The 25,447-nt window shown below is 39.8% G+C and overlaps 1 protein-coding gene across 37 annotated transcripts in view; it reads left to right on the forward strand.

Annotated features, from left to right (window-relative positions):
• Positions 1-25,447, forward strand: part of DMD (dystrophin) — a 1,163,614-nt gene that overhangs the window by 1,087,922 nt on the left and 50,245 nt on the right. For all 37 annotated transcript variants that reach the window (XR_006934806.1, XR_006934864.1, XR_006934881.1 and 34 more), the window contains 4 exons: positions 11,395-11,469; positions 16,586-16,787; positions 19,880-19,965; positions 22,729-22,886. Coding sequence is in view for 34 of the 37 variants with exons in the window: in XM_046919009.1 (XP_046774965.1) it covers positions 11,395-11,469; positions 16,586-16,787; positions 19,880-19,965; positions 22,729-22,886 (521 nt within the window). In the remaining 3 variants the exon portion in view is untranslated. The remainder of the gene's footprint in view (positions 1-11,394; positions 11,470-16,585; positions 16,788-19,879; positions 19,966-22,728; positions 22,887-25,447) is intronic.

Genomic DNA, 25,447 nt, shown 5'->3' on the forward strand with positions numbered 1-25,447 from the left:
GGGCTCAGGTCAACAGTTCAAATGATGTGTGACTGTTCAAGTCAGGTTGCATTTAGTTTAACTGAGATTTTATCACTGTAAGTATCACCTGGATGTCAAGACTTGAAGACATCCTCTGCTTACTGCATAAAGAAGGGACGTGTTTAGGCAGATTCTGTCTCTTTTTTTTTTCTTTTTTTTTTTTTAAAGCCTTCTGTTTTCAAGAGAAAGTTATGTCCACCAAGGCAATATTCTTTGTGGCTAATCTTAGCTCTTTTTTTGAGCTGGGACCAAGTGCTCATTAATATGGAAGCAACACTGATTTTAGTATAGTATGTGTAATAAGTGTTTTTATTACTAACCTTAGGTGTTTGTACATGTGTACAAAACAGGTTAAACAAACCGATTCTTCGTGCACTGCCACATAGGATAAAACTTTGAAAAAAGTGCGACTGAATAACCTACCATTTTATTTTATTTTATTTTTGAATTGGGTATATTCATCATTGCCTAACTCTCATATAAATTGCATAATACAAGCATAACCCGTTTAGTCTTGAATGGAAGCCTTGATGTGTTTTCAGTACTTTTCTTTGCCTCAGGTCAAAACGGTAATAATGGGATGTTTCAAGTCTTTTCAGACTGTTCAGTAATACTTTATCTGAAAAGATATTATTAAAGTCGATTTTGTATTGCATACTCATTAGGTCCTATTATTTTTCCCCACAGTAGGATCCAAATTTTGCTTCTTATTCATGCGGAGAAGCTGGTAAGGAGCTTAGTACGTATGCATTTTAAACATCTAGTAGAAAACATGAATTGTACACTCCAGGTAAATGCAAAGAAAAGTGAGACGGACCACATCAATGCTGTCAAGAATGTTTATTTCCATTTTCCAGCTCCTACACTTAGCCCGTAGGGAGCAATTGAGCGATGAGATGGAGGTTTCTGTACATCCCAGGTACTGACGGATGTGTTGCCTTTCTGTAAATTCACCACACTTTAATTGATTCCAGTGTATTGTAATTTGCTAGGGGATCTTTGTGTCTAATTTAAATTCTTCAAATTACTGAAAGCTTAATTTTTTTTTGTAAGAGAATGAGGAAGACGCAACTAGGAGCAAGACAAGACTTTCTGTAAAAGGAGAAGTAATGTTAGTTTTATTCTTCACATATCCACCTCACGCACCTACAAACTGCTACAGCACATTTTGCTGAAATGGGTGAATTCCAAGCTTCAAACTTATTTTCCTCGGCTTTGTTTTTAGGGGTTTGGGTATTTGTTAAAAATGAAGGTAAATTGCTGCACCTGGTTGGATTGTCAGTCCAGCAGTCCTGTATCCTGTCTCCGGTACGGACTGCATCAGAGAAAGCAGAAAGAGGCTGCAGGAAGAAATTACAAGATAACCTGCCCACAAAGGAAGGTTTCTCAGATTCTTTTCACGCTCATTTGCTGAAGCAAGGCCATTTATAAAGATACTTTTAATAACTGTAAAATACTTCATTTGAAAGTTAGCGTGCGTATCGGAAATTTTTACCTGGTTGTTCTTTCAGCATAAGCTTTTCCTTTTAAGAAGCTGAAGCTCTTGCTCTGGACTGCTTCTCTTTATTATTTCAACTACGCAGCAATTTTGTCAGTTTTAATGAAGCATCTATTGCTGACTCAAGTTTGGCAATTTCACTCTTCATTTAAAGTTATGGTTACTTAAAGTTACATAACGAACCGTCAATATTAAATGACATAATTGTTGTTTAATGGTCAAATGGAAGTGGCGATAGGTAATTGCAGTGATGACCTTAGCTGTATCATTTAATTTATCTACCAGATGTTGATACAGATTGACTAGTTATGTAAATGAAGAACATGGTGAAAAAACAAATGCTGAAATAGGAGAGGTAGTAAAAATCAGTGATGTGTGAGTCTCCGAGGCTCAGCTGCTGATAGTTCTCCCCAGTTTGTGCAACGCTGTTGTGAACCACTCCCCTTTTCTCTTCTAACTTCCTTCTGGAATTCTTCAAAGTACCCAAAACTGCTCTGGCTGCTTTTCTTTCCAAGAGCAGTTCCCCCGCAGCAGGTCTTCTTTCTACGTTGTTCTTTTACAGCCCCCTTACAAATTTTATCATCCTTCACGATGGCTCCAGGGCATCACTGAAATGAGAATTTGCATTATTTTGTTGTCCCGGAGAATTCAAGGACCTTTGAGACGAGAAGAACAGAAATCAAAGTAGACTGTGATTGCTTTTTTTATTCTTTTTGAGTTTATCTTCTGAGAGTGAAGATTTAATTGCAGACAGCTTAGCTGTGAATTACAGCATTTTGCCTTTAAGCTGAAAATGACTGTAACCTTTGTAGCAGTGGCCCAGGAGAGCTTGGTCTGCTATACCATACTGTTAGTGTCCCCTTCCTCCAGCCTTCCTGTGGGATGGCAGGATGAGTTTCCTCAGCCTCTGCAAACGGTAATTGCAATAGCAGGACGCAGTCAGGATGCATCTGTTTCTCTCTCCTAATTCCCCAAGGTAGGACAAGAGGGTGGAAAAAATCCACCCACACCCTTGCAGACTCCAGTGCACTGCAGTTAGTGACAGCTTTCCATTTAATTTGGAGTGTGAGGGAGGCGGTTCTCCATGGTGTATTTGGAAGAAACATCTCATTTGCTTAACTCAAGGTGAGGGAATGCTGGGAGGTGCTTCTGAACCTCCAGCCGAATTTCGGCAGGAGCTGCTGTGTTGATCTTGTGACTGGCTAGTCCGTAAAGCAGGGTGAGCTACTAACAATCAGTGACCAAGGTAGATAAACATTTCTGCCCTTTTCAGTTTGTGCATTTTGATTTGTCCTTCTGAAAAGCTGCCTGAAGAGGTTAAACTGCCCTCCTTTGCCATTAAAAAAAAAAAAAAAATCCTGTACTTATTTATCACAGAACTATTACACTGTGTGTTGCCTTTCTCTGAGATTTTATTCACATTCAACTAATTGATTTGTATGTTTGTATTAAGGAGACATGCGTGTCATAAATCAATTATGTGATTTTACCAAAATCCAAAGAGACAGTATATACGATCTTCTTTAAAATGTTGTTTATCCACTGATACCACTGATAATTATAATCTGCATAATATTTTTTTTCATTTGGGAAGATAGGATTACTTGGGCTCTAACACCCTTGGGTAGTTGTCAGACCTAGAGTATGTCATCTTTGTGAGGTATGTGAGTGCATTTTTTGCAGACATGTAGTCAGTACACGTAGTTGTAGCAGAGAAGCCATAATTTGCTGATGAGCTACCAGTGGTAGGGATCATCATGTTTCAAGGACCTCGTGTCTCTTGACAATTAAGCCGTAGGTATATCAGCAGTGAAGGAGGAAATGAAAGAGAGCGAGCAAAGTAATGTTCTGTTGCGGAACAGTTAGCCATATGGGAATATTTTGCTCAAGAGTATTACCTTCTTGGCTTGCAAATGAATAACAGTCCTTTATAATTTTGAAGTTGCTTGTTTGCTGTTTATTTATTTCATTATTTCATTAAGACTACATCTCAGCTAGTATACAGAAAGAATTGCTGATCTGACTCCAAACTGACTACATCCCAACTCCATAATGGGATATAACTCAGGTGAACATCATATCCTTCCTTACAGTTTTGATGAAGAAAAACCATGACAAAATAAATAGAAATTTCCAAAGGCCATGTCATCTGATCACATAATTGGGAGGCTGACACATGCTGTGATGTTCATCCACTCCTCAGTGTAGATGCAGTCAATACCACTTCAGTGCCCTGAGTGCCTTCCAGTGCAGACACATTGTTGAATGTTCCACTTTGTGGAGTGTTTATAACACATCCTGGCCTATGACTTCACGGATAGTGGTTTAGCTGTATGTCTGTATATATAACAGCAGTGCTTACTGTTAGTTATCCTCAAAGCAATGTCAATGATAGCATTAATTATTGTTATCATGAGTCAATGGCTAGAACTCAAATGATATTAAGCAGTGTTTCTTTGATTAATTTCTTTTCTTTATCCATTTGTCTTGCCTACATTTTTAATGCACAATTCCTACAGAGGCGATATATGTCACTGTAAGCATCACTGTAAGATTTATATGGGGGTTTTGGGCAGCAGGAAGGTAATCAGCACTCTAATCAGCTGGTCAGGGAATCACAGCTACATTGAATTGGTTTAAAATGAAACTTCCTGGAAAATCAGGGTTCCATTACATGCAGTCTGATGAAAAATCTGTAGATTTAGTGGCTGGTAGTGGGATTATAATTCATTAAGGATTGTACTGTAAACTGTTTTTAAGTTTGCTAGGTACACATTGTCAGAGACAACAATGACATGTAATTAATTCCCCAAATAGTTTATCCAGTGCTAGTATTTTATTTAAAAACAGCTATTTGAGTATGTCACAAGCTATGGTGAAATACTACTTTCAGATTTTGAAGCGTATAGACATGGGTTTGCATATTTTTCCTTGCAAACATGTGAGATCTAAATAAAAACCATTTAAATCTTGCCAGATTAAGATGAGGATTTGATGAGCATGGCCAAAGGAGGATATGACTTGATGAGATCTAATTTATTTCAGTGAAGTTAGTTTTGAACTTGACAATTTTAACTTTTGAGATGGTAGTTATCACCTGAAGCATGTAACTACTCTTTACAGTTTGGTGACATGCAGGCAGTGAAAAACTCACTGTCCATAAAACCAAGTGAAATGACTGCTGTTCAGTTAAAAATCAATTAAAAGTGATTGTAATAATGCTCACAATAATATAGAAAAGTGATCCCCCCATGAACTAAAAAGGTGGTGGTGTCCAGGTAGAAAAGACTTCAGAGATGCTTTGTGTGTGAGACAAATTATTATCACCTACCTCTGGCAGGAGATAGTCTGGGCTGTCCCAGAGCTTTTAAACATTCTGTCAGATTAGCAGTGTCAGAGGGCAGTACGTGGTCAAATGAAACATCCCAGTCATTCAGCACTAACGGCAGCTGGAGCTACTGTAGTGTGAGTAGTTGTTTTAAGAATATCTGTGGAAAGCAATTCACTTAAAACACATTACTTAAGGTATATAATAATCAAAGCGGATGTCCTTCCATACTGGACTCTGTATCTCTTATTAAATATTGTCCTTCTAAAAAACTCACTGTTGTTCAATTTTTCATTACTTTTAAATGCTTGCCGTCTTATTTCATGTGATAAAAGGATCAAGAAAATAAGGATTTGTTTTTACTGTTAATACTATATTCATATCCCAGTGTATAATCTGGAATTTAGCACGGATGAATTAAAAACAAGATTCTGCAACATCTTATTTGTTGATACTGTGTCAGTAGCAAGTGGGATGCTCTGGCAGGTGGTTCAAATTTATGATGCAAATCGTGGACCACTTCTCAGCTGAGTGATTTTTACCTGATTAGCCACTGTCAAAAGGATCTGCTGTATGTAATTACTGCTGTTTCTCAGTTCTGTGGAAATAGAGTCTTGAAAAATATGTTGATGATGCTGTTTTAGCTCTTTTGAGGAAAAGCATAGCCTTTACGTTTTGAGATTTCTCTCAATTTGCAGAATTATGCAGAAGAGGTTAACTGGATAAGCTTAATTGGATTTAATTGTCTGATTGTTTTTCAACAATAGTTCTGATTTTAGTTCTTCCTGTCAACAATTTGAAGTCTTCTTCCTTAAAGTTGCTTGTGTAAGGAGCACTAATTCTTGTGGGATAACTCATAGGCACATCATGGTGCCTGATGGAGGAAATCAGTTTTCTAGATACCTTTCTCCCCACCGCATTAGATGCTGCGAAACAAGTGGAGGAGCTTGACCTGTCTATAACGAGAAGAGGAAAGCAGTAAAAGGAGATTTCTTAATTTCAAGAGTCATTTGTACCTTAACACTTGGAACCCTTTCAAAGAAGTGAGAGGGCTGTGTTAGGAGCTGAGAAAGATCTTGGAGCAAACTTACTACTATGTAGGTGAAAATTGTCCATTGCTGCTAAGGCCTCAGCATCTGCCTTGTCTTACAGGTCTTCTATAGTATAATCCTCTATCTTCTTCCCCATAAGAATTTATACTCCCCTGAACAGTAAGCTCATTCATGGCTGAGTGGTGGAGAGCCACTCTTCCTCATCCCTCTTGGGCATAAATATTACTGACACCAAATACTGCAGTGCGACCTTTTCCTTGGTCTGTTTGTTTCCAGGGGGCAGGTGACCTTTTCCACTACATGATTATTTCAGAATGCAAAAGCAGATTACGCTCTTGAGCATCTACATTTTTTTGATGAGTGAAAGTTACCTTTCAGGCAGTGAGGACCAGGACTGGAGTTGCAGTATTGTAAAACAACCTGCAAAAGCCTTGTGTACTCCGAGGGCTTTTCAGATCTCTGATCACCTCATTTGGAATATGAGACTGTGCACACTTCCTAGGTGTTGGAGGAAAGGCTGGAAAAAAGCGTACTTGGTATATTTAGCTTTTCTACCTGCTCAGAGGTGGCAAGAGCTTGGTGGATTCAACACTTAGTGGCTCCTAACTTTTTGCTGGTCTGTTTGTGAGTGGCAAACATCCAATTTTTTTTATTTTTTTTTTCCCTTGGGACCCAGGAAGGAAAAAAAAACACAGGAAAGGATGAGCTGCTAATGTTTGTATAAAACCTTGGAAGATCACTGCTGCTTGTGCCTCATTCCTCCCTCCTCCACACGTTCCCAGCAGTTATGTCTGGCTGGCAGCCAAGCAGTGCCTTATGCTGCCTTACTCTAGGTTTCCTTCATTGCTGTTAATGGTGACGTTACCACTAACGATAGCAAGCAGAGCTACCAAGCCTCATTGCTTGGCAGTCTTATGTTGTACATTTCATTTAACTGGAGTCATACACCAGCAAGGAAAGCATATTGATCCTGATTAGAGGAGAGCTGGGCTTCCCCTCTCTGTTCCGCGAAGCAGTGCATTCTTCCCAGCAGTAGCTTGGGTGGAGAAAAAACACCACCAGCAGTTTCATAGGAATGCAGTTTAAAAAAAAAAAAGCTAATTATAAATTTTCAGAGACTGAGGAGAAAGGTATCAAAACAAAGGAGTTCAGAGCAAGGTGCATATGGAGTTCCTTAAGTGCAGAATCATAGAATGACATATTGACTTAGGTTGGAAGGGGTCTTGAAAACCATCTAATTCCAATCCCCTGCTCTGGGCAGGGATGCCTTGCACTAGATCAGCCTGCCCAAAACCCCATTCAGCCTGGCCTTCAACACTTCAGGGATGGGCATCCACAGCTGCCTCTTTGCAACCTGTGCCAGAGCTCCACAACCCTCATCATGAAGGATTTCTTTCCAATATCTAATCTAAACCTTCCCTTTTTTAGCTTAAAGTCTTTTCCCAGCACACTTTCTACAGCTTTCCTATAGGCATTCTCTAGGTATTGGAAGGCTGCTGTAAGTCCTCTGTGGAGCCTTCTCTTCTCGAGGCCGAACAGCCCAAACTCTCAGTTTGTCTTCATAGAAGAGATGCACCAGCAATCAGATCACCCTCATGGCCCCCCTCCTAATTTGTTCCAACAGATCCAAATCCGTATGTTGGGGCCCTGGAGCTGTTAGCAGTACTCCAGTTGGAGTCTCACAAGAGCAGAGTAGTGAGGGAGAACCACCTCCTTCAATTGGCTGCTTTTTTTGATGCAGCCCAGGATATGTTTGGCTTTCTAGGCAGCAGTGCTGCTCATGTTGTGCTTCTTGTCAACCAGTACTCCTAAGTCCTTCTCCTCGGGGCAGCTGTCAGTTTGTTCTCCAGCCAGTCTGTTTGTGCTCAGGACTGCCCTGACTGGGATACAGGACACTGGACTTAGCCTTATTGAACTTCTTGAGGTTCGTTGTTAGGTGTTGGCCCCTCCTCACTATCAGGACTAGCCATCTCTGTCTTGATTGATCACCAAGATGATGAAGGGACTGGAGCACCTCTCCTGTGAAGAGAGGCTTAATGAGTTGGGACTGCTCAGCCTGCAGGAGGCTCAGGAGTGATATTAAGAATGTGAGTAAATACCTGAAGGGAGAGAACAGTGAAGACAAAATGAAGCTCTCTTTGGTAATGTCCAGTGCCAGGACAAGAGGTTCCATCTGAGCATCAGGAAGCACTTCTGTGCTGTGCAGGTGATGGAGCATTGGCACAGGTTGCCCAGAGATATTGTGCAGGCTCCTCCTTGGAGATCTGCAGAAACCATCTAAATGTGTTGCCAGGCAGCCTGCTTTGGATGGCTGTACTGAAGCAAGGATTGGACCAGGTGACCTCCAGAGGTCCCTTCCAACCCAAGCCATGCTGTGATTCTGTGGCCATTCACTGTATTGCCCTCTCCAAGGATCAGTCTTCTTTCATTTGCGGACAAAATCAGAATTCAAATTCTTGTCTTACAGTTATAAAATGCCATTACATTTGTGTTTCAGGAGCCATAAAACCACTTATTATTGGCTTTTTTTTTTTAACATAGTTAGAATATATTATTTTTTGTTGAAATGGAATAAGAGGCAGATGAAAGGTACAAACACAACTGGGTTGAGAGTGAAGTCAGAAAAGTCATTTAAAGGACTCCCAAATTTAAAATGGAAGTGCTAAAATCCAAGGCAAAGATGTGATACGGTGTGGCAGCGATATAGCAAAAGACTGCCCACACGTGATCAGACAGCCATCCAGGTGGTGGTGGCTAACAAGGACAGAAGGTGGGCAGTTGACATCAGAACAAAAACTGGGCTTGGGCTAATGCTGGTAAGAGAAGGTGTGAGCAGAAGCACCCTGCAGCTACGCAGCCTCAGCATTTAAAACTGAGAGACAACATGGCTACTGCTTTCCCAGACCCTGCCATGAGGCCTGTGAAAATAGCTCTAGACATTGCTTCTTGGTCATTTACAGCAGATACTTCTTGGCAGAAGCGTCAGTGTGGCTGATGATAAATTCAGAGTGTGTTAAAAATACGGAAAAAACAGATGTAAACTACAGCATTTTGAAGATTAAATGTCCTCATGGATAGCACCTTCTGCCCTGATGAAAGTCTGCAGCATGTGTATATATTTGTTAATGCTTCAAAAAATTTAAGTTATAAGCAGAGAAGGTTTTTCAGAATACACAGTTAAAATTTAGGGAAGATTTGCTCATTTTGTCATAATCTAGCATATATAAGCTTCCAATCCAATTACTTTTAAGACCAGTCTTCCTTTTAACAAATAAAATTGCTGCAACTTGGGATTTTTTCTTTCTTTTCCAGAATGCAAGTGTAGCCTTGCAACAAGAGTACAAGACATAACTGAAGGCACAGTGTGTTTGCAAGGGACTGCTTTATTAATTTCCCTTAAAGACAAATTAAGTTGCTTTATTTAAATTGCACACTTTATTCCACACATTAAGGCTTCTGGACCTGTCAGGGTAATTGTGAGAGAGCGAGATGGCAGGAACAGTGCCCAGGAGAACTGCCCATTAAAAAGGTGGGTGGAACTGTGCAAAGGAAAAGAAATGCTACACAAAGCTGAAAGTTCCCCTTCTGCTGCAAGACGTGTTTTAAAAGCACTTCCCAGCCTTTATTGAGGTATTAAAAATTACTGAATTATCAGACCTCAAATTACTCATTTGGAATAGCTTAATTAAAATTTGTGTAATTGAGACTATATTCCCTCTGCTACCTATACCTGCACAGCATTGTAAACAATGCTGGGATAGTTATACCCAAACTACCCAATTGCAAACACCTTTACAGCACCTCAGTGTCGTTCTTGTATTTGCCCTGCTTTTTGTAATATTCCCTCTTGAAGAGTTTGCAAGGCTTGGAGGTATCTTAGTGATTAGGCCAAAAGGGCCTCTGTTCTGAGCCAATGTCATTGCTTTTTGTGTTCTTTTTTATTTATAGGGGAGTTTACATTTTCAAAAGGCTGCCTCATCATTAACTCTGTAGGCCCACGGGTTTCATCAGCAGTTGTAAACAACACCCACTCAGCAGCATTGCTGGGTGCTGAAACATGTCAGCACACAGGGCCCATGTTGGTGGGTGTAGGCTGTTAAGTGTCACCGTGGTACACTGGGAGTGGCCTGGAGTGTTGGCGGGCTGGGTGGCTGTGCCCAGGGGGCAGCTAGGGCTGGGGGTGCTCTTGGCTGCCTTGGATGAAGTTACCAGCTTGCGGCTGTATTTGGTTTAAGTATCTGTTGATCTGCTCACCTGAACCAAAGCCCTTTGCTGGAGTGGGGCACTTGCTTCCTCGCCTTGGGTTTGCTCCTGAATTGTGCAAGCAGTGGCCTACCTGCAGTGTGGTGCTGGTCTGCCAGGCTTACTTGTAACTGAGCTGGCTGAGGCGCTGGCAGGAATGCAGCTGTGCTAGCTCTGACCTCACTTTTAGTAAATTTATCTTCCTTCTTGTTGTAGATGGGTTTACCCAAAGCTGCTTTCAGCAATAGCCAGGGACTAGATCAGAGTACACGCATCATCTTCAGTCTGGTTCCACAGGCAGATAGAAGAGAAAGATGCAAATCCAGTTTCCTGGTCGGATTAGGTCCAAGACACGTGTTGTTTGAAATCCCTCCTTTCTTTTCAGTCTTGTCTAGCATTTACTTCTAGGGCTGCTGAACAGTTGCTGTATGTTGCTGGGGGCAAGTATTGAGCAATGTTCACATAGCCTTGACCAAGCCTCCCCTGTGCCAGGAGATTTATCTGCTGTGCACACTACTGGTTGGGTACACGGCCACCTTCTCTCTACAGTGTCCTGAGAACCCCTGGGCAAAAAGCTCCTTCTGAAACAAGGGCTCTTGCTGATGATCTGGTTTTGTGAGCCACATGAGGAGGTTGCAGTGAAACCGGACCGAGGTCGCTCATGTTCTTCAGCCTGCTCTCTGCGGTTTCCAAGGGGGTCATAGAAGTTCACTTTGCTCCCTCCCTGCCAGGAGCAGTGTTCCTCTCAGGGCATGCTGTTGTCTTTTTAGGTTGGGAAGCACAAATGTTGCATTGTTTTTAGAGTCTCAGCCGTAGCTGAGAGTTGCCTGCGTTTTCCTGTGCAGGGCTCTTTGCTTCTTGCTGCCTGCAAACAGTCTGGCTGAGTGCCTCAGACAGGGAAGGAGGCAGGAGATCTGGAGCCTTATCTCTTAAAGAACCTACCCTGGAAGGGCTGCGGTGTTTTCAGACAACCCTGCTACAGTTGCTGGTGGTGTCCTTTCAAGTACTCTTAAGTTCAGCACCTTTGAAAGAACGAAGTAAGCCTCTAGGACTTGCGATTTTCTTTTGAAAGATTGATTGCCAAGGTTTGAGTGCATTTGCTCAGTGAAATTTGGTTTCCAACATACCATTTTTTGCCCTGTTCTTTGAACCATTGATTGTAATGTTTGAGTTCAGGTGAACAACGTCATTATGAGTCTGGTTATTTCTAAGATACAAAGCTAATCTCTTTTTCTGATATTCTTCCCCAACAGCGGACCTGAACAATGTCAGGTTCTCAGCATACAGAACTGCCATGAAGCTCCGCAGGCTGCAGAAAGCTCTCTGCTGTAAGTACCTGCCTGTGTGGCACCAGCTGCCAGGAAGACTTCATTACCAAGCCATGAGTTTATTTGCAACTTGCAGAAGTAGAAAAACACTCCCTCCACTCCCCCCGGATGCTCCCCAGTGTATGGAAACTTCTCACCTGAGGCATCTCCTGCTGCCATTACTTTGCATTTTCCTAGCAGCCCAAAAGTGCAAGACACTTACGAGACAAAACAGTGGATCAGGAACAAAATGAATATTCCCTACCTACTCCTCATCCTTTTACTCTTAAGCCTGATATTTTCTCTTTGCTCGTTACTAAAGGCACATCCCATGTCAGCCACATGCAGCTCAACATACAAGCAGGATTGTTCTGTAATAAGAACAATGAGTGCCCAGAGGAAAAACTGTGCCAGAGCTGGAATTGTTAATAGTTTGTTAGGTTGAATCCTGAACCCTGGGGGGTTGCCTTTCAGTGAGATTATCACAATAAGCATTTAGCTTCATTTCGACCCAGCTTTTGGCTGTGTTCGAAAGTCTCTAGTCAGTCCTGCCATAATGACGTGCATGCATGAGCTGACCCTGTAGTTCTCGCAACTGGTATATCATTTACTGCCTGTCACTTCAGTTACATTTCTGCTTCAGCTTCTTATAATTCAATGGCTAAATAATTTGCTCATAGTTTTCTTGATAGACCAATCAGTTACAAAAGCAAAGAGTTTGCTAGGGAGTACAGTTTGGAGGGTTATTAAAATATTTTAACATTGACTACATTTGGCATTTAATTACAGGGTTAAATTTCTGACACAGTTGCAAATGTCTCAACTGCTGATTTATCTCAAGTTTGGATTTGTGCTCACATGCTTTCTGGAACTGAGTCAAACCTCGAGGTTTTTGAGCATGTTTACTTTTAGACTTTTAAGGATGGGTGAATTCCACTAATGAACAGATCTAGATGTTAGAATAAATCTCTAGATTTATTAAAAAATAAAAAAAAAAAAGAAGAAAAATTTTAAAAAACCACACAAAATTAAGCAGTGAAGATTCTTGTAAGGTAATTAAAGATTTCAGCATGGGTACTGTGACAGAGATTGAATTTTGATAGCTGAAAATCAGAATTCCAGACATATTTTCGTGACAATCGTGGAGAGCTGGTATAAAGAAACTGGAATGATATGCAATGAAAAGTATTCATAATGAGTGCAGTGCTGAAGTAATGAAGAAAATTCTTGAATTATGGGTTTCTCTAGCTGGCAGTGCACAAGTGAAGCAGGCAGGCTGAAGGTGCAAAACTTTGCATCCTGTTTTATCTGTAATTGGCTTTATTCTACCACTGAACAGTTCTCCACTCATCTTGGGCTTTACAGTGGGGAACTGTAACTATGCACTGAAATCAGTTTGTCTTTGCAGGTTACACTTAGGTAGGTTTTCTGAGAGTGGATGTTATGAGAAACATGCAGCGGCGCTTGCACTGAATACTTTAGCACATTCTTCACTCTTGTAACTAAGGAGAAGTATTTAAGGAATTTGGTTAACAGTCTTTGTTCTTGCAAATATTTTTGCTTGGAGACACTATTCTTGTGTTTGTGTATTCTGTGCTTTCAGTGTCACTTGTGAACTCCTTTTAATTAGATTTAAAAAAGCTAATTACAAAATTCCTTTTCTGCAATTTGGCACCAGAAGAAATAGAGCACAGTGTTGGGTTTCAGGACTCCTACATATAGCCCCATATCCCTGAATTCTACCTGCAGTAGGTGCTACTCTGATCTCCCACTTTTTATTTCAGCTTTAAAGTTGCAGGAGTTTGAAGACTGTGTATGTACATATATTCTTTTCTGCAAACTGCATAAAAAGCAGAGCAATGTTACCTTCTGAAGAGCGTTTTCAAACTCTGGAGTTGTGAGTACAAGAAAAATCCCTAGAAGTGAAAGTGCAGCCTATATTTCTCAGTTACATGAATGCAAGCACTTTTAAACATGAACTACATTTAGATTTGTGTTCAAAAATAACTTCAGTTTGTAAATTGGCCCTGTGAACTTTAAGACATTAGGATGTTAAGGATAATAATAGGAAATGGTAATCCTTAACAAATAAATGCTTGTGTATTGTGTTACTTTAGGAGAATGTAACTTAAGGAGAGTGTGAGATTCTATCATTCCAGCCTTCAAAGTTATTGTGGGCACGCCAAGTTAACTATTGCACTGTTTGTTGTTTTTTTTTTTTTTTAATGTATGGTTTCCTTTGATAATCACATCAAAGCACATTTGACTTTCTTGCTTTGCTACTTTTAAAGATCTGATCTTTAGGTGCAAACCACATCTGAACATTGTGAAGTCAGTAAAATGTGATGCGTCCGCAAAAGGTTATTGGAGATGCAGCAAAAGAAAATACTCAAGATCTTCAAGTTTTTTGGTTTTTTTTCTTTTAATTTTATACAGGCTACATTAAATATATATTTTTAATGTGTCAGCCGACAGCATCGGGTTACAGAGAAGGTGATATTGAAGTCTGAGAGCATCATTAATGCTTTTTTAGCACCAGCCATATGTTGAGTTTTGCCAAAGTTCAGTATGTGACCCCCATAGCACACCTTGTCCTGCCTGTTAAATCGTCTCTTCTGGCCTTCAGCTGGTTGGTCATTTGAGGTCATATTTTATCCTTTTTCTGTATTCTAGCCACAAGCTGGCCTAGCTGTAGACATTCTTACTCTTGCCTTTAAGGCCGAAGAAATATTTATGTACATTACTTGGAATTCAAAATAAGCTAGAAGGTACAGATCACTCAAATTTTGGAGTCAGTTTCAGAATTTTAAATAGAAAAGAAGAGTGACAACCCATTAAATTTACAAACATGAAGTGATGTGGTTTATTGTAATTAAAGATCTGTAAATCACTGGATGTCGATGAATATGCAACACTTCAGTATGTGTTTGGGCTAGCCCCTATTCGCAGTGTTTACTTGGTGCTTGCTCCCAGGAAAGAAATACACCAATTACTGATTCTGGAGAGGCCTCCAACATGTTCCTTTAAATGTGGTGAGGAAGAGATGGGAGGAATTTATCTTGGTGAAGGCCACAGCCACTCTCCCCCTGAAGAGAAGTCCCCGAAAGCAGAGCTTGGTAGCAGACGTTTCTTGCTTATGTTAAGATGGACATGCATTATTAAATTCACGATAGGATAGGCAGCCGAGGAAGAGGCAGGGCAAAGGGCTTTTCAGAAGTTTCTGCTTATTAGCAGGAAAAGCTTTTGCAAAATGGAATGACCCATGTTTAGCAGTAGCTGATGTATAATTAAGCTGCCACCCAGATGCCTGAGGGGTTCATTTAATTACCATTGATTCACAGTCTCAAAGGAACTGAGAGTTCAGCCTAAAGCTCTGCATTAAAGGTATTGTGAAAGCATTGCTGTATTTTCAGTTTAGCTAATAAATTGCTAGAGGAAAGGTATCTTGCTATGACTCTTTGCAATGGATCTGATAAATGTGCTTTTGCAGGGTATAACACTGACCTTAGAATAGCTATATTTTATATGCTAGTAGGTTAAATATAATATTCAAAATATTTTTTTTTTTAGTAACTATCCATATGCTAATATGAAAAACCAAAAAATGTAATAATGCCCTGCTTAAAACTGCATATTTTAAATTAAATCTCTTGGTACAGTACTAGGGGTAGCATTGTAGGCTTTCCATATTCACTCTAGCGCTGAGTATCTCAGGCACCAGGATGAAATTTTCAGAAGCACTTGCAGGATTTAGCAGTAGATGTTCCTACTGATTTTCAATGAAATTTCTGTTCCGAAAATCCTTTTGGCAGTTCCAGAGTCACAGCATACTATCAATGCAGCATTACCAAGCAGCCCTGCGAGCAGCTGAGGTATTTTTCAAGGGGCCAGCTTAATCTTTGGTATTGTTCTAGTATTCTCAAGTGTGAACTTGGCACACGTGCCCTTAAGCTACATGAAGTTCTAAAAAAGAATTCCTGTATGAGGTTCTGCATTTTGCCTACCAGGACTCGATAAAACACAGTTTTATTGCAGTGAGAGAAAAACAGGTCTTGCAGTTGGGTCAGCTTATTTCCCAATTCTGCAACAAATTTTCAGGATGGTTTTCCTGAGGCGCACTGAATTGTGCTGCACTTTGTAACTGCTTATGGTATGGGTAGGGCTAGCAGCATCTGGGCTTTCACCTCCCTTTCACTCAGCCCCTAGAAGTTCTATGCAAGGATTTACAGAGGGTTTTCATATTGCAGCAGGAAGCTCTAGTACCTCAGAGAGTCTCATTTTTGATTTCTTTTGTTTTCAGTATCTCATAACTCTCTGATTTGGTGTCCTCCAAAGCATGAAATTGTTATTGATGTTATTATTCAGAAATTAAGAATATTTTTAAGAGCTGAGACAGGGATGTTCTATTTTGCTGTGGACATCCAGATTTCAAAATACAGCTGACTTAAATTGGAATGGCAGTCCAGATTTTAAATGTCAGTAGCAGAAAAGCTGTTTTGCATTGACTGATAGGTATTAAATTTGTCTTACTCCTTTATGTCTTAAAGGTATTTACAAATTTAAAAGACTCATCAGAATTAAAGATTTATAAATTCTATTGATAAATTTTGGAACAGGTTTGGAATCTTTTTTCCCCATGTTCTTGCCAGAGAAAAGTAGCAGAGAAGTTGACCCCATTGTGATGTATTTGCATGTTCCTGGTGGAATTTGGTTCACTGAAGATTTCTTCACTTCTGTAAGGAGTGGTGCATCCCATGAAAGCTGAGGATGAGTACTGTGTATAGAACACATCCAGTGAACACAGTTGTCAAATAGTACCCTATCTGTAGGAATATAGAACATGAAACATGGAATTTTTACTTACACAGTAGCTTATGTAATATTTCCATGCAATCTAATAGTGTAATGAGTACTTTATGGCTAAAAAAACCCCACGTTTTATAAACACTGTTATCTGAGACCACAGCTGAATAAACAGTGTACCTGTAAGAGTCTTGAAACCAGTCTCGCACCTGACTTCCACAGAACATAAAATGTCTGCTGACCAGACATGTAAGCCAAGCAAATCCTTTTGGATACTGGTAGTACAACCACTGTCTCTCTGCAGGCTTTATTGTATCTTTTTTTATTTCAACAGTGGATCTCCTGAATCTGTCTGCTGCATGCGATGCCTTGGACCAGCACAACCTCAAGCAAAATGACCAGCCGATGGATATTCTGCAGATCATTAACTGCTTGACCACTATTTATGATCGACTGGAACAGGAGCACAATAATCTGGTCAATGTTCCTCTCTGCGTAGACATGTGCCTCAACTGGCTGCTGAATGTCTATGACACGTATGTATGGGTGCTGTAAACATAGTGCTTTGAAAAGCTTTCCCAGCACCACGAGGGGAAAGGGAAAAGGGCAGTGAGCTGGCTGCCACATTATAAAATATGAATGGCTTGAAGCTAAAGAAATAGCAGTTGAAGTGAAAGTCTAGGAAGCATAATGGCTTAATGGCTGCATTTAGCTCAATCGATAAAGCCCTTGATTAGGCCTGCAATATTATTCATCTAAGCAATGAGAGCTGGAAAACAGAACAGACTGCTGTGTTCAGAGCAATTCTAGGACTGTATCTCCCTTTTTGGTCTTAGGTTTGCGTGGCTTTTTAAAATTTCTTTAGATAAAGCAATTCAAGAGAAGTATCAAGAAGCAACAGTATGAACATCATATAGACTCTTGCATGTGTCTGTACTTCTGGATGCTAAACATTTTCAGAGCTGTCAGTTTTCTATAGCTTTCAATCTATAATCCTTGCTGGAAAAGCTTCATCTGTAATCTTACGCATTTACAACCCTTAGCAGTCAGGAGACTTGAGAAATGCTTCATGTAAAATGTAATTCTAAGAAGTCTACCTTTAAGTGTAAATAGGACAGGGTAAATTTGCCTTAATCAAATTAAAGATGTTCTATTCAATGGGTTAGTGATGTTGTTCAGAATGCACAGATAAATACCAACACACGTTCTGCAAGCTAATTTTAGAATAAGTCATTCTTTTTGTATTTAGTGAATTTAGTGAAACAAGATGTCAGTGGAGGTCTTTATTTGTGTTTGGTTTTTTAAGGTTCTTATCAGCTGCCTTCAGCCGGACATGCCCATTACTGTGGGAGAATAAAATCCATGCCTAGAAATGGAAGGACATGAAACAATTACTGTATTCCGTTGCCATTTTGAACTGTAGTGAAGTTCCATAACATCATTCTCCTATCCATCCTTTATCACAGCCCTGAAACTCCAGTGATCACCTGCACACAAAAGAAGTACACAATCTCTTCCTGCAGAATCACCTCTGATAAGGCAGTTGCTTATATCATCATCTGCAGTAACTGCAGAATCCTGTGAAGTGGATTACACAGATTACACTATGTTTTTGTGCAGTGTACCAGTGCTAGGGAGTGGGGCTATGTTCATTTAACTGCTAAGCTTTCTTTAATCTGCTCTGGGTTTTGCTGAACTCCAGTTCAGTTTTGAGTTATCATCTAATACAAATTACATATGTATAAAGATATCCAACTGGTGAAAAACAAAAAAGACACACTAGGGATGTTAATCCAGATCAGCCACACTGGTGGCAGAGAGGGAAATGAAAGTTATTTCCCAGGCTGCTCCTAAGCTGGACCATCCAGTTTGGATTTGCTGTGTCCAGTCTAGCTTTCATTATGTGGCACTCTGCTGCAAGTACAGCATTAGAAATTATAATTGGCTGCCTCCAGGCAATTCCCTAGGTATGCTAGGGAATTGTATATTGCAGGACTCGATGAAATACAGTTGTTTTATGCGTGAGGAAAGCTCCTAGCTGTTTTGCTGAAATTCAAGTTTGAATTATGCTGGTAGAGAGATGACCTTGGGGTTACTTGTGTTTAGCTTTCATTGTAAACTTAATAGGAAAAGATCAACTGAAGTGCATAGTAGCACTGGAGACATTTAATTAGATATACTGAATTTTTACTCTTCTTATAATTGAAAACTGTCATTTGTAAAGATACTGATCAGATTCAGTGCCAATGACTGATCTAATTATGGACACAGCTCTGCAAATCCAGCACGTATTCAGATTTGTTTTAATTGATCAGTCACTCATGCTCATTTGCAGTAGCATGCTAAATTACTGGTTTGACTTGGGAGGGGAGTAGAGTGAACTGAACAACTCACGGTTCGTGCAGGTTCCAATTTAATATGCCTTGCAGGGAAATAATCATTCTACATTCTTCTCCTATATAATTTGCATGAGCCTGGTGTTCATCAGCGGGAATTTCTCAGGGCACAGATGATAATTAATTTGGAAAAGCTTTGAGGGAGAGGAGTAAAAGGAGCAGAGTGGGGAAGGCATAGGTAAGCAGCAAATGCTTATTCATGGTGAAAAGCACAAGATACTTAAAAAAAAGGCACATTCTGAATTCTGCTTTGTTCACCATTTTCTGACTGCACCTTTTTTAGGTGTTGCAGGGAACAAGCGTAGGTAAATGAGCACTGTTGACTCCTGCAGTGCATTAGTAAGATTATAAAGAAGGCATACATCCTGGCTAAATAGTACAGCCTAGTGCATGGGTACGGCTTGCCTGTACATGACTTAATGTATTTCAAGTGGTGTTCTTATTGGTGGCACTTAAAAATCGTTGACAAGTCTGTGCTTCCAAAAGTCAAGTCTAGGTGTTAGCTTGTTGTGTTGTGTATGTCTCTTTTGCAATAGGCGTTATGTATTTGTAATGTTTGGTGAGATAAGGCTTAGGTGAAGCCAGCAATGGGAAGTAAATTGAGCTGAATTGGATCTCTGAGGAAAGAGCTGAAGGTTTGCCACTGCATTGCTTGCAGCGTAGAGGGTGGTGTTTTTATCATATTCCCATCAAAAAGCAAAAGCAGTAGCACAGGCACGTCACAAACTGGTGTGAAGGTGATTGTGAGGGAAGACCAAGTCGAGACACTGCAAGAACTGAGGTGGACCAGGGCCTTCAGCCTACTCAGGTTTGGGTGATAGGAGAAGGAGCTGAGAAACCACCATTACGTTAGTGACTCTAGTGTACAACCTGCCTCTATCCTCCTTGTTTTTAGGCAACCTTAGTCAGCCACCTGAACATCTTAGTGCCTCTGTCAATATCTGTCATTATTTCTGCATGAGACTATCTCTGATTGAACTGGTAAAAGTGCACAGTTTGGTTTAGCTTTGCCCATGGAACTGCATCTCTATATTTTACGTTCAATTTCCAACGTATGTGCTAGCAGACAAGTGTATGCCGTGCAAAATGGTGGTTTTTTTTTGTTTGTTTGTTTGGGTTTTTTTTTTGTGACTTTATTTAATAAGACTGCAGTGCTGTGCTAAACATCATAACAGCCAACAAGTTGTTACATGAATGGATTAGATAATCAGCCAATATTTCTTTTCTTTTAGGGGTCGAACAGGAAGGATCCGTGTCTTATCTTTCAAAACTGGTGTTGTATCCCTTTGTAAAGCACATCTGGAAGATAAGTATAGATGTAAGTCCATATAATTCTTTATATTTTTTAGTTTATATTCTGTTTTTCATTTGTCCTACTTGTTCACTGTAGTATTAGGTAGTTCAGCACAGTGGTCTCCAAACTTTCTTGATCACTGAGCATGCACTGAGCATATTTATTTATAAATTATATGTACGTATATTTATACGTTATCTGTATACCAGTATATTATGTGCATTACAAAGCACAAAATCAGAAATTAAAAAAAAAAATGAGATAAAGGTGAAATACACACAGGTTTTATTTAATTTATTAACATTACAAAAATTTTTTCTTCCTGTACCTGGAAGGGTGTGCACGCCCACTGGGGTGCATACATTTCCCTTTGGTGACCACTGGTTTAGCACACCTTCATATACAGAAATGCACATTCACACACTTGGTTGGAAAAGTATAAACACTGAAATTTAATGCTTTTGCATAAAAGGGTGCTAGAATGCTTCTGACGTACCACAACAGAGAGAAAAAGTGTGTAAACAGTGAGATGAAAAAGGCAGTAGAAAAGCAGTATTGATCCACAGGACAGCTTGCATTAGAGCATTTTGAAATATGTTATCTTTTAAAAATACTTCCCGCAGTGTGATCAGAGTCTTATTAAATATCTTATATTTAAATGTAGTTGTTACTTTTAAATAAGTATTAAAGGCATGCTGGAATTTTGCATATTTTAATGGGTCAAATCGTGTAATTCTCGAAAAAGTTCCACTTGGCGTTTTAGTTCTACTAATGAATCAGTTTATTAGTGAGGCAGGGATTGAGGGAAGATCTACTGATAAGGGCTTTCTCAAGAGTTACTTACTGGTTAAATTATATAACACTCATACAAGCTTTGAAAAAGCCTTCTCCTTCAGGTTTTGTTCAAGTGCCACAGCAGTTCTTCATCAATGGTTATTATTTTATTATGCTACTAATCAAGGCTGAAGAAAGCTGAAGTAAAAATAAACAGTCCTAAAACAGTCTGTTGTACAAATTATATACGTGTATATGTAATTGGATCAGATTATAGGGCAATCACTGGGAATGTCATGGTTTAGAACTTTAGGTGTTTCGTGGAGGTTTTGTGGAAAAATATTCAGAGGATCTTTAAAGAAAAATAATACAAATATTTTTTAAAATGATGTTCTGTTGAGAATTATCAGTTATAAAGAAAAAGTTTTATTCATGTATTATAGTCTCCTGTAGTGTGTAGACATGGTAATGCATAACCCCTTTTTGATGTTGCAGAACACAGTGTTTTATTGATGAGGGAAATTCAAAGTCGAATAGTTTGTGGGAGAGGAAGGAATCATCTCTGCCAGGTTGTGGTCTGGCTTCACCATCCATGCAGAAATCATAGTGTAGTTGCTGTTAGCATTGCTGCATATGCATAAAAGAGTTGCACCTCTTAAAGATTTTCCAAGGGAAGATTTTTTAAAGATTTTTTTTGAAGATTTCCTCAAGGAGGTTGTGGATGCCCCATCCTTGGAGGCATTCAAGGCCAGGCTGGATGTGGCGCTGGGCAGCTTGGTCTGGTGATTGGCGACCCTGCACGTAGCAGGGGGGTTAAAACTAGAAGGTCATTATGGTCCTTTTCAACCCAGGCCATTCTATGATTCCAACATTTGCATAACAGAGCAGTGTTGGTTCTCAATGAGCAGAATTCTTTAGACTTGCAGAGGTTATTAGGAAGAATTTTTCCCCAACTTATGTGTCATTGAACTAGTCTTGGCAAAAGTGAAATGTGTAATTAAAAAGTAATCTTTTCTCTATCCATTCCTTTATTCTTTTGGAAGAAAATGGTTTTCATTGCTACTCTGGGAAAGTTATCTTGAACGGTGCTGAATCACCTTTGTGATTGTATCTCTCTCTCTTGTCAGGTGATGTATTAAGGCTACAAAGAAAGGATTTCTTTTTTTCTAATGATTCCTTCCTTCCTTCTTGCTCTTTCCTTCTTTTCGTTCTCTCTCTTCTTTCTTTCTTTCTTTCTTTCTTTGAAAAATAAGCAGAACTTATTCAGGTCATGTATTGTCATCTGAGATACGACCAGATAAATATTTCAGCTAATGCTAACCTGGTTTTTCTTATTACAAACTCTAAAACATGCTCATAATATACATAGTATAGCTAATTCCCACTAAATTAAATTTGGCTTATGAAAGGATAATTCTGTCCTGCAAAGATCATTTCCTAGCATGATGCAGTAATAGCACATGACTTAAAAGTGACATTTCACTTCAAAAATGAAAACCCAATATGATACTAATGTTCCCAGTGCATGCCAGGTTCTGTCATACTGTGGTGTTTTTCTTTCATTTTAGAAATATACCTGCATTAAAAGATTATGTTATACTAAAGTTAGGAGTTCTTGTATTTCAGATGAACTCATCTGAAAGATAATTGGATTCTGAGTTGTACATTTATTGCTAAGAGCTGAGTATTTCTAGAACTTTCACATTGTTCTGAATCAAAGATCCTGATTTTTAGTTGACTTTATTACAGAATCACAGCTGCTGTTGTCAGTAATGACCCAGGCACTGTGATAGAATGGCCTTTTTTCACTGGTACAAGCGAATACTGCTACTAAAAATCAGCACTTATTTAACAGAAGCAGTATTTGTGAGAAGCAAAGCAGGCAAACTATGGATAGGTTTGTGTTTGTGTCCATCAAGGCCATTTATCCCTTTGAAATGCTGCACATTTCATCCCTATCTTGTGTGTCCCCATTGTGGTGTTTCAGCCTCGGTGTCCTTTCTGTTTCTGCAGACCTGTTCAAGCAGGTGGCGAGCTCCACTGGCTTCTGTGACCAGCGCCGGCTGGGACTGCTGCTGCACGACTCCATCCAGATCCCACGGCAGCTGGGGGAGGTCGCTTCGTTTGGGGGCAGCAACATCGAGCCGAGTGTCAGAAGCTGCTTCCAGTTTGTAAGTTCATCTTTGATCTCCATTAACGTTCTGTTAGATGTCGCCTTTCCGGCGAGCCTTCCCATATTGAAGAGGACTGAAAACCTGGAAGATTACGATTCTGAAAATTTGCTTAGTGGAATTCACTGCTTTATTTATTTGACAACTTGTCTGTGAATTACACTGCTTCTTTCTAGGCACTGTCTTCAATAGAAATGTGGTAGTGATGGAAGAAGCCTGAGTTAGCTAGCACAAGAACATGGAATGGTTTGGGTTGGAACAGACATTAAAGGTCATCTACTTCCAACCCCCGTGCAATGACAGGGACACCTCCCACTAGAGCAGATTGCTCAAAACCCCGTCCAGTCTGGTTCTTAAAGCTTATATTGTCATCTGGAGGGCAAATAATTGTCATTAGGGCCTGTACCATAACCGAATCCTGCAGGCAGTGGAAGATTGTGTTGTGACAGTTCCTGCCTATATAATTTTCTTCTGCCTGCAGTAGATCACCATTTATTTCACCATATTGATGAACAGCATTGGTTAAACTAATTTTTCTGCTTATATATGCCAGTGGCAGCTGTGTGCTCAGCAGAGGGATGTGAAAACATGACTGACTGAAGTACTTTCTAGGGCTGAGGAGTGCTTGATGAGCTTTTTTCACTGTTTGACTGGGTAATGCCGTTTTTCGTACTAACAGAATTCTGAAAGAATTTCTGCCTTATCTGTTGAGGAGTACATAGCCAACTCCAGGCTCTTTTTCACCCTTGTAAATTATTTAATCTGAGGAGGAAGATTGTTAAGGGAATTATTCATCTTTTTGCTAACTGACAGGCAAATGCAAAAGAGTAAGACAGCTTCTTAATGAAAAGGTAGAAGATGGGAGGTAATGTATGGTCTTCGATAACTCAAAGTGCATCTTCTGCATCACAGTAGAGGAAATGCCTTTGTTCAATCCTGTAACTGTCCCTTGGGGATTTTCTTCAGTTGGATGGGGGCAGGGTTTTTTTTTTTTTTTGCTTGTTGCTTTGCCTGCTGCTCAGATTTCATTAGGTAGTAGTTCTGCTGTGTAACAAGCAAGAAACAGCATTTTTTTTTCAATGAATATTAATAGTTGATAGTAATCTTCATACACAGAGTGGCTACAGATACAATCTAATTCTAAAAGGGACAGGAACTTCGAGTTGTGATGGGATATTCGCTTGTTTTTTTCCAAACTTCTTTTGTCTGATTCTATAGAATTCATATTTTTTCATTTCCATCATTCATGTCTTGACCTTAAATTATTCTAGTCCATATCTGATTTTATTTCCAAATCGACATATTTTAGGGCTGAATTCCAGGTGAATAATGCAAGCTGATACGCTATGCGTAGTGACTTTGACAGGTAGGTTAAACCCTGTTATGGCTTTCAAGGCTTCTGAAAAGAGTTCTTCGTGAGGCTTTCAGATGAGACCACTGCAGAGTGGTGCTGTAGCAAATCCATGATGAGAGTCTGTATGTCACAAGCTGCTTTGAGCAAGTGACCTTCCTAGGAAATTAGGAATTGCCACATCCTAATGTTTTCCCAAGAGAATAGCAACCACACTTTAAAAATGGCATTGAAAAACTGATTAAGAAAGTCACCTTGGAATCTAACAAAAAAATGATGTTTTTCTGTAAAAGGGTTGACAATCTGTGCATTTATATTAGGAAGAAAACAATAAAATTTGTATTGGTGAGACACACAAAAACAGTTTTTTATAAAACAGGAGGAAGATTTGGAGTAAATGATTATTTGAATAAAATGGGATAGCAAAATTGTTTTATAACAACTGAAGAAAAGCCAACTGACTAAATGCAGTATTGCATCTGGTTGCCAGCATTTCTAGAAGTACAGCTGAACTTCCACATGGTCATAAATCAGAATGCTGGAAAACCTGAGATTTTCTCCTCTTACCTCCACTAAAGACAAGTTTTCTTCTTATCTGCATTAAAAGGAATTGTATTCTCTCTTCCTCCTGCAGATGAAGCCTGGGTTTCAACTTGCAGCCTCAGAGGGTGATTTCTGACTTGGTTTTCCTGATCCTGGGCAGGTTTCATTTACGCTTCCCGGTGGTGCTTTTGGTGCTTTATACCTGACCTCATACCCTTCTCACACAGCCATCTTCTGCCCCTTTCCTTCTTCACTTGAGTGAGATAGTTCAGGTTTTAAAAATAGGTTCACATTACTGTATCTGAACTAATTTAAATCTTTCTCTGCTCATCCATGATGAGGAATGTCTTCTTAGATTTTTACTCTGATTTGGCTGTTCTGGTGTTGATAAGCTGGCAATAAATTGCAGTCATGTCAGAGTCAATGGCAGAAGTGTGCTTCAGGATTCCCTCTGCCATGCCTGTTGGGTTGGGTGCCCTGGCAACAGCTTCTTCTGGCACAGACTGCAGCAGAGGAGAAGGGGATGTCAGAGGAAAAGGGGACGTTTTCTCTTCAGCTGTAGCTGGGGAGATTTCCCCAGGTCAGGATCTGAAGTGTGAGTCCTTGGAAGTACTTGGGGAGGGCAGGGCAGTCAGCGTGCTTTAGAGATGGGGTGCAGCATATGTTG

This window comes from Gallus gallus, chromosome 1 (genome assembly GCF_016699485.2).
Source record: "Gallus gallus isolate bGalGal1 chromosome 1, bGalGal1.mat.broiler.GRCg7b, whole genome shotgun sequence".
NCBI lineage: Eukaryota > Metazoa > Chordata > Aves > Galliformes > Phasianidae > Gallus > Gallus gallus.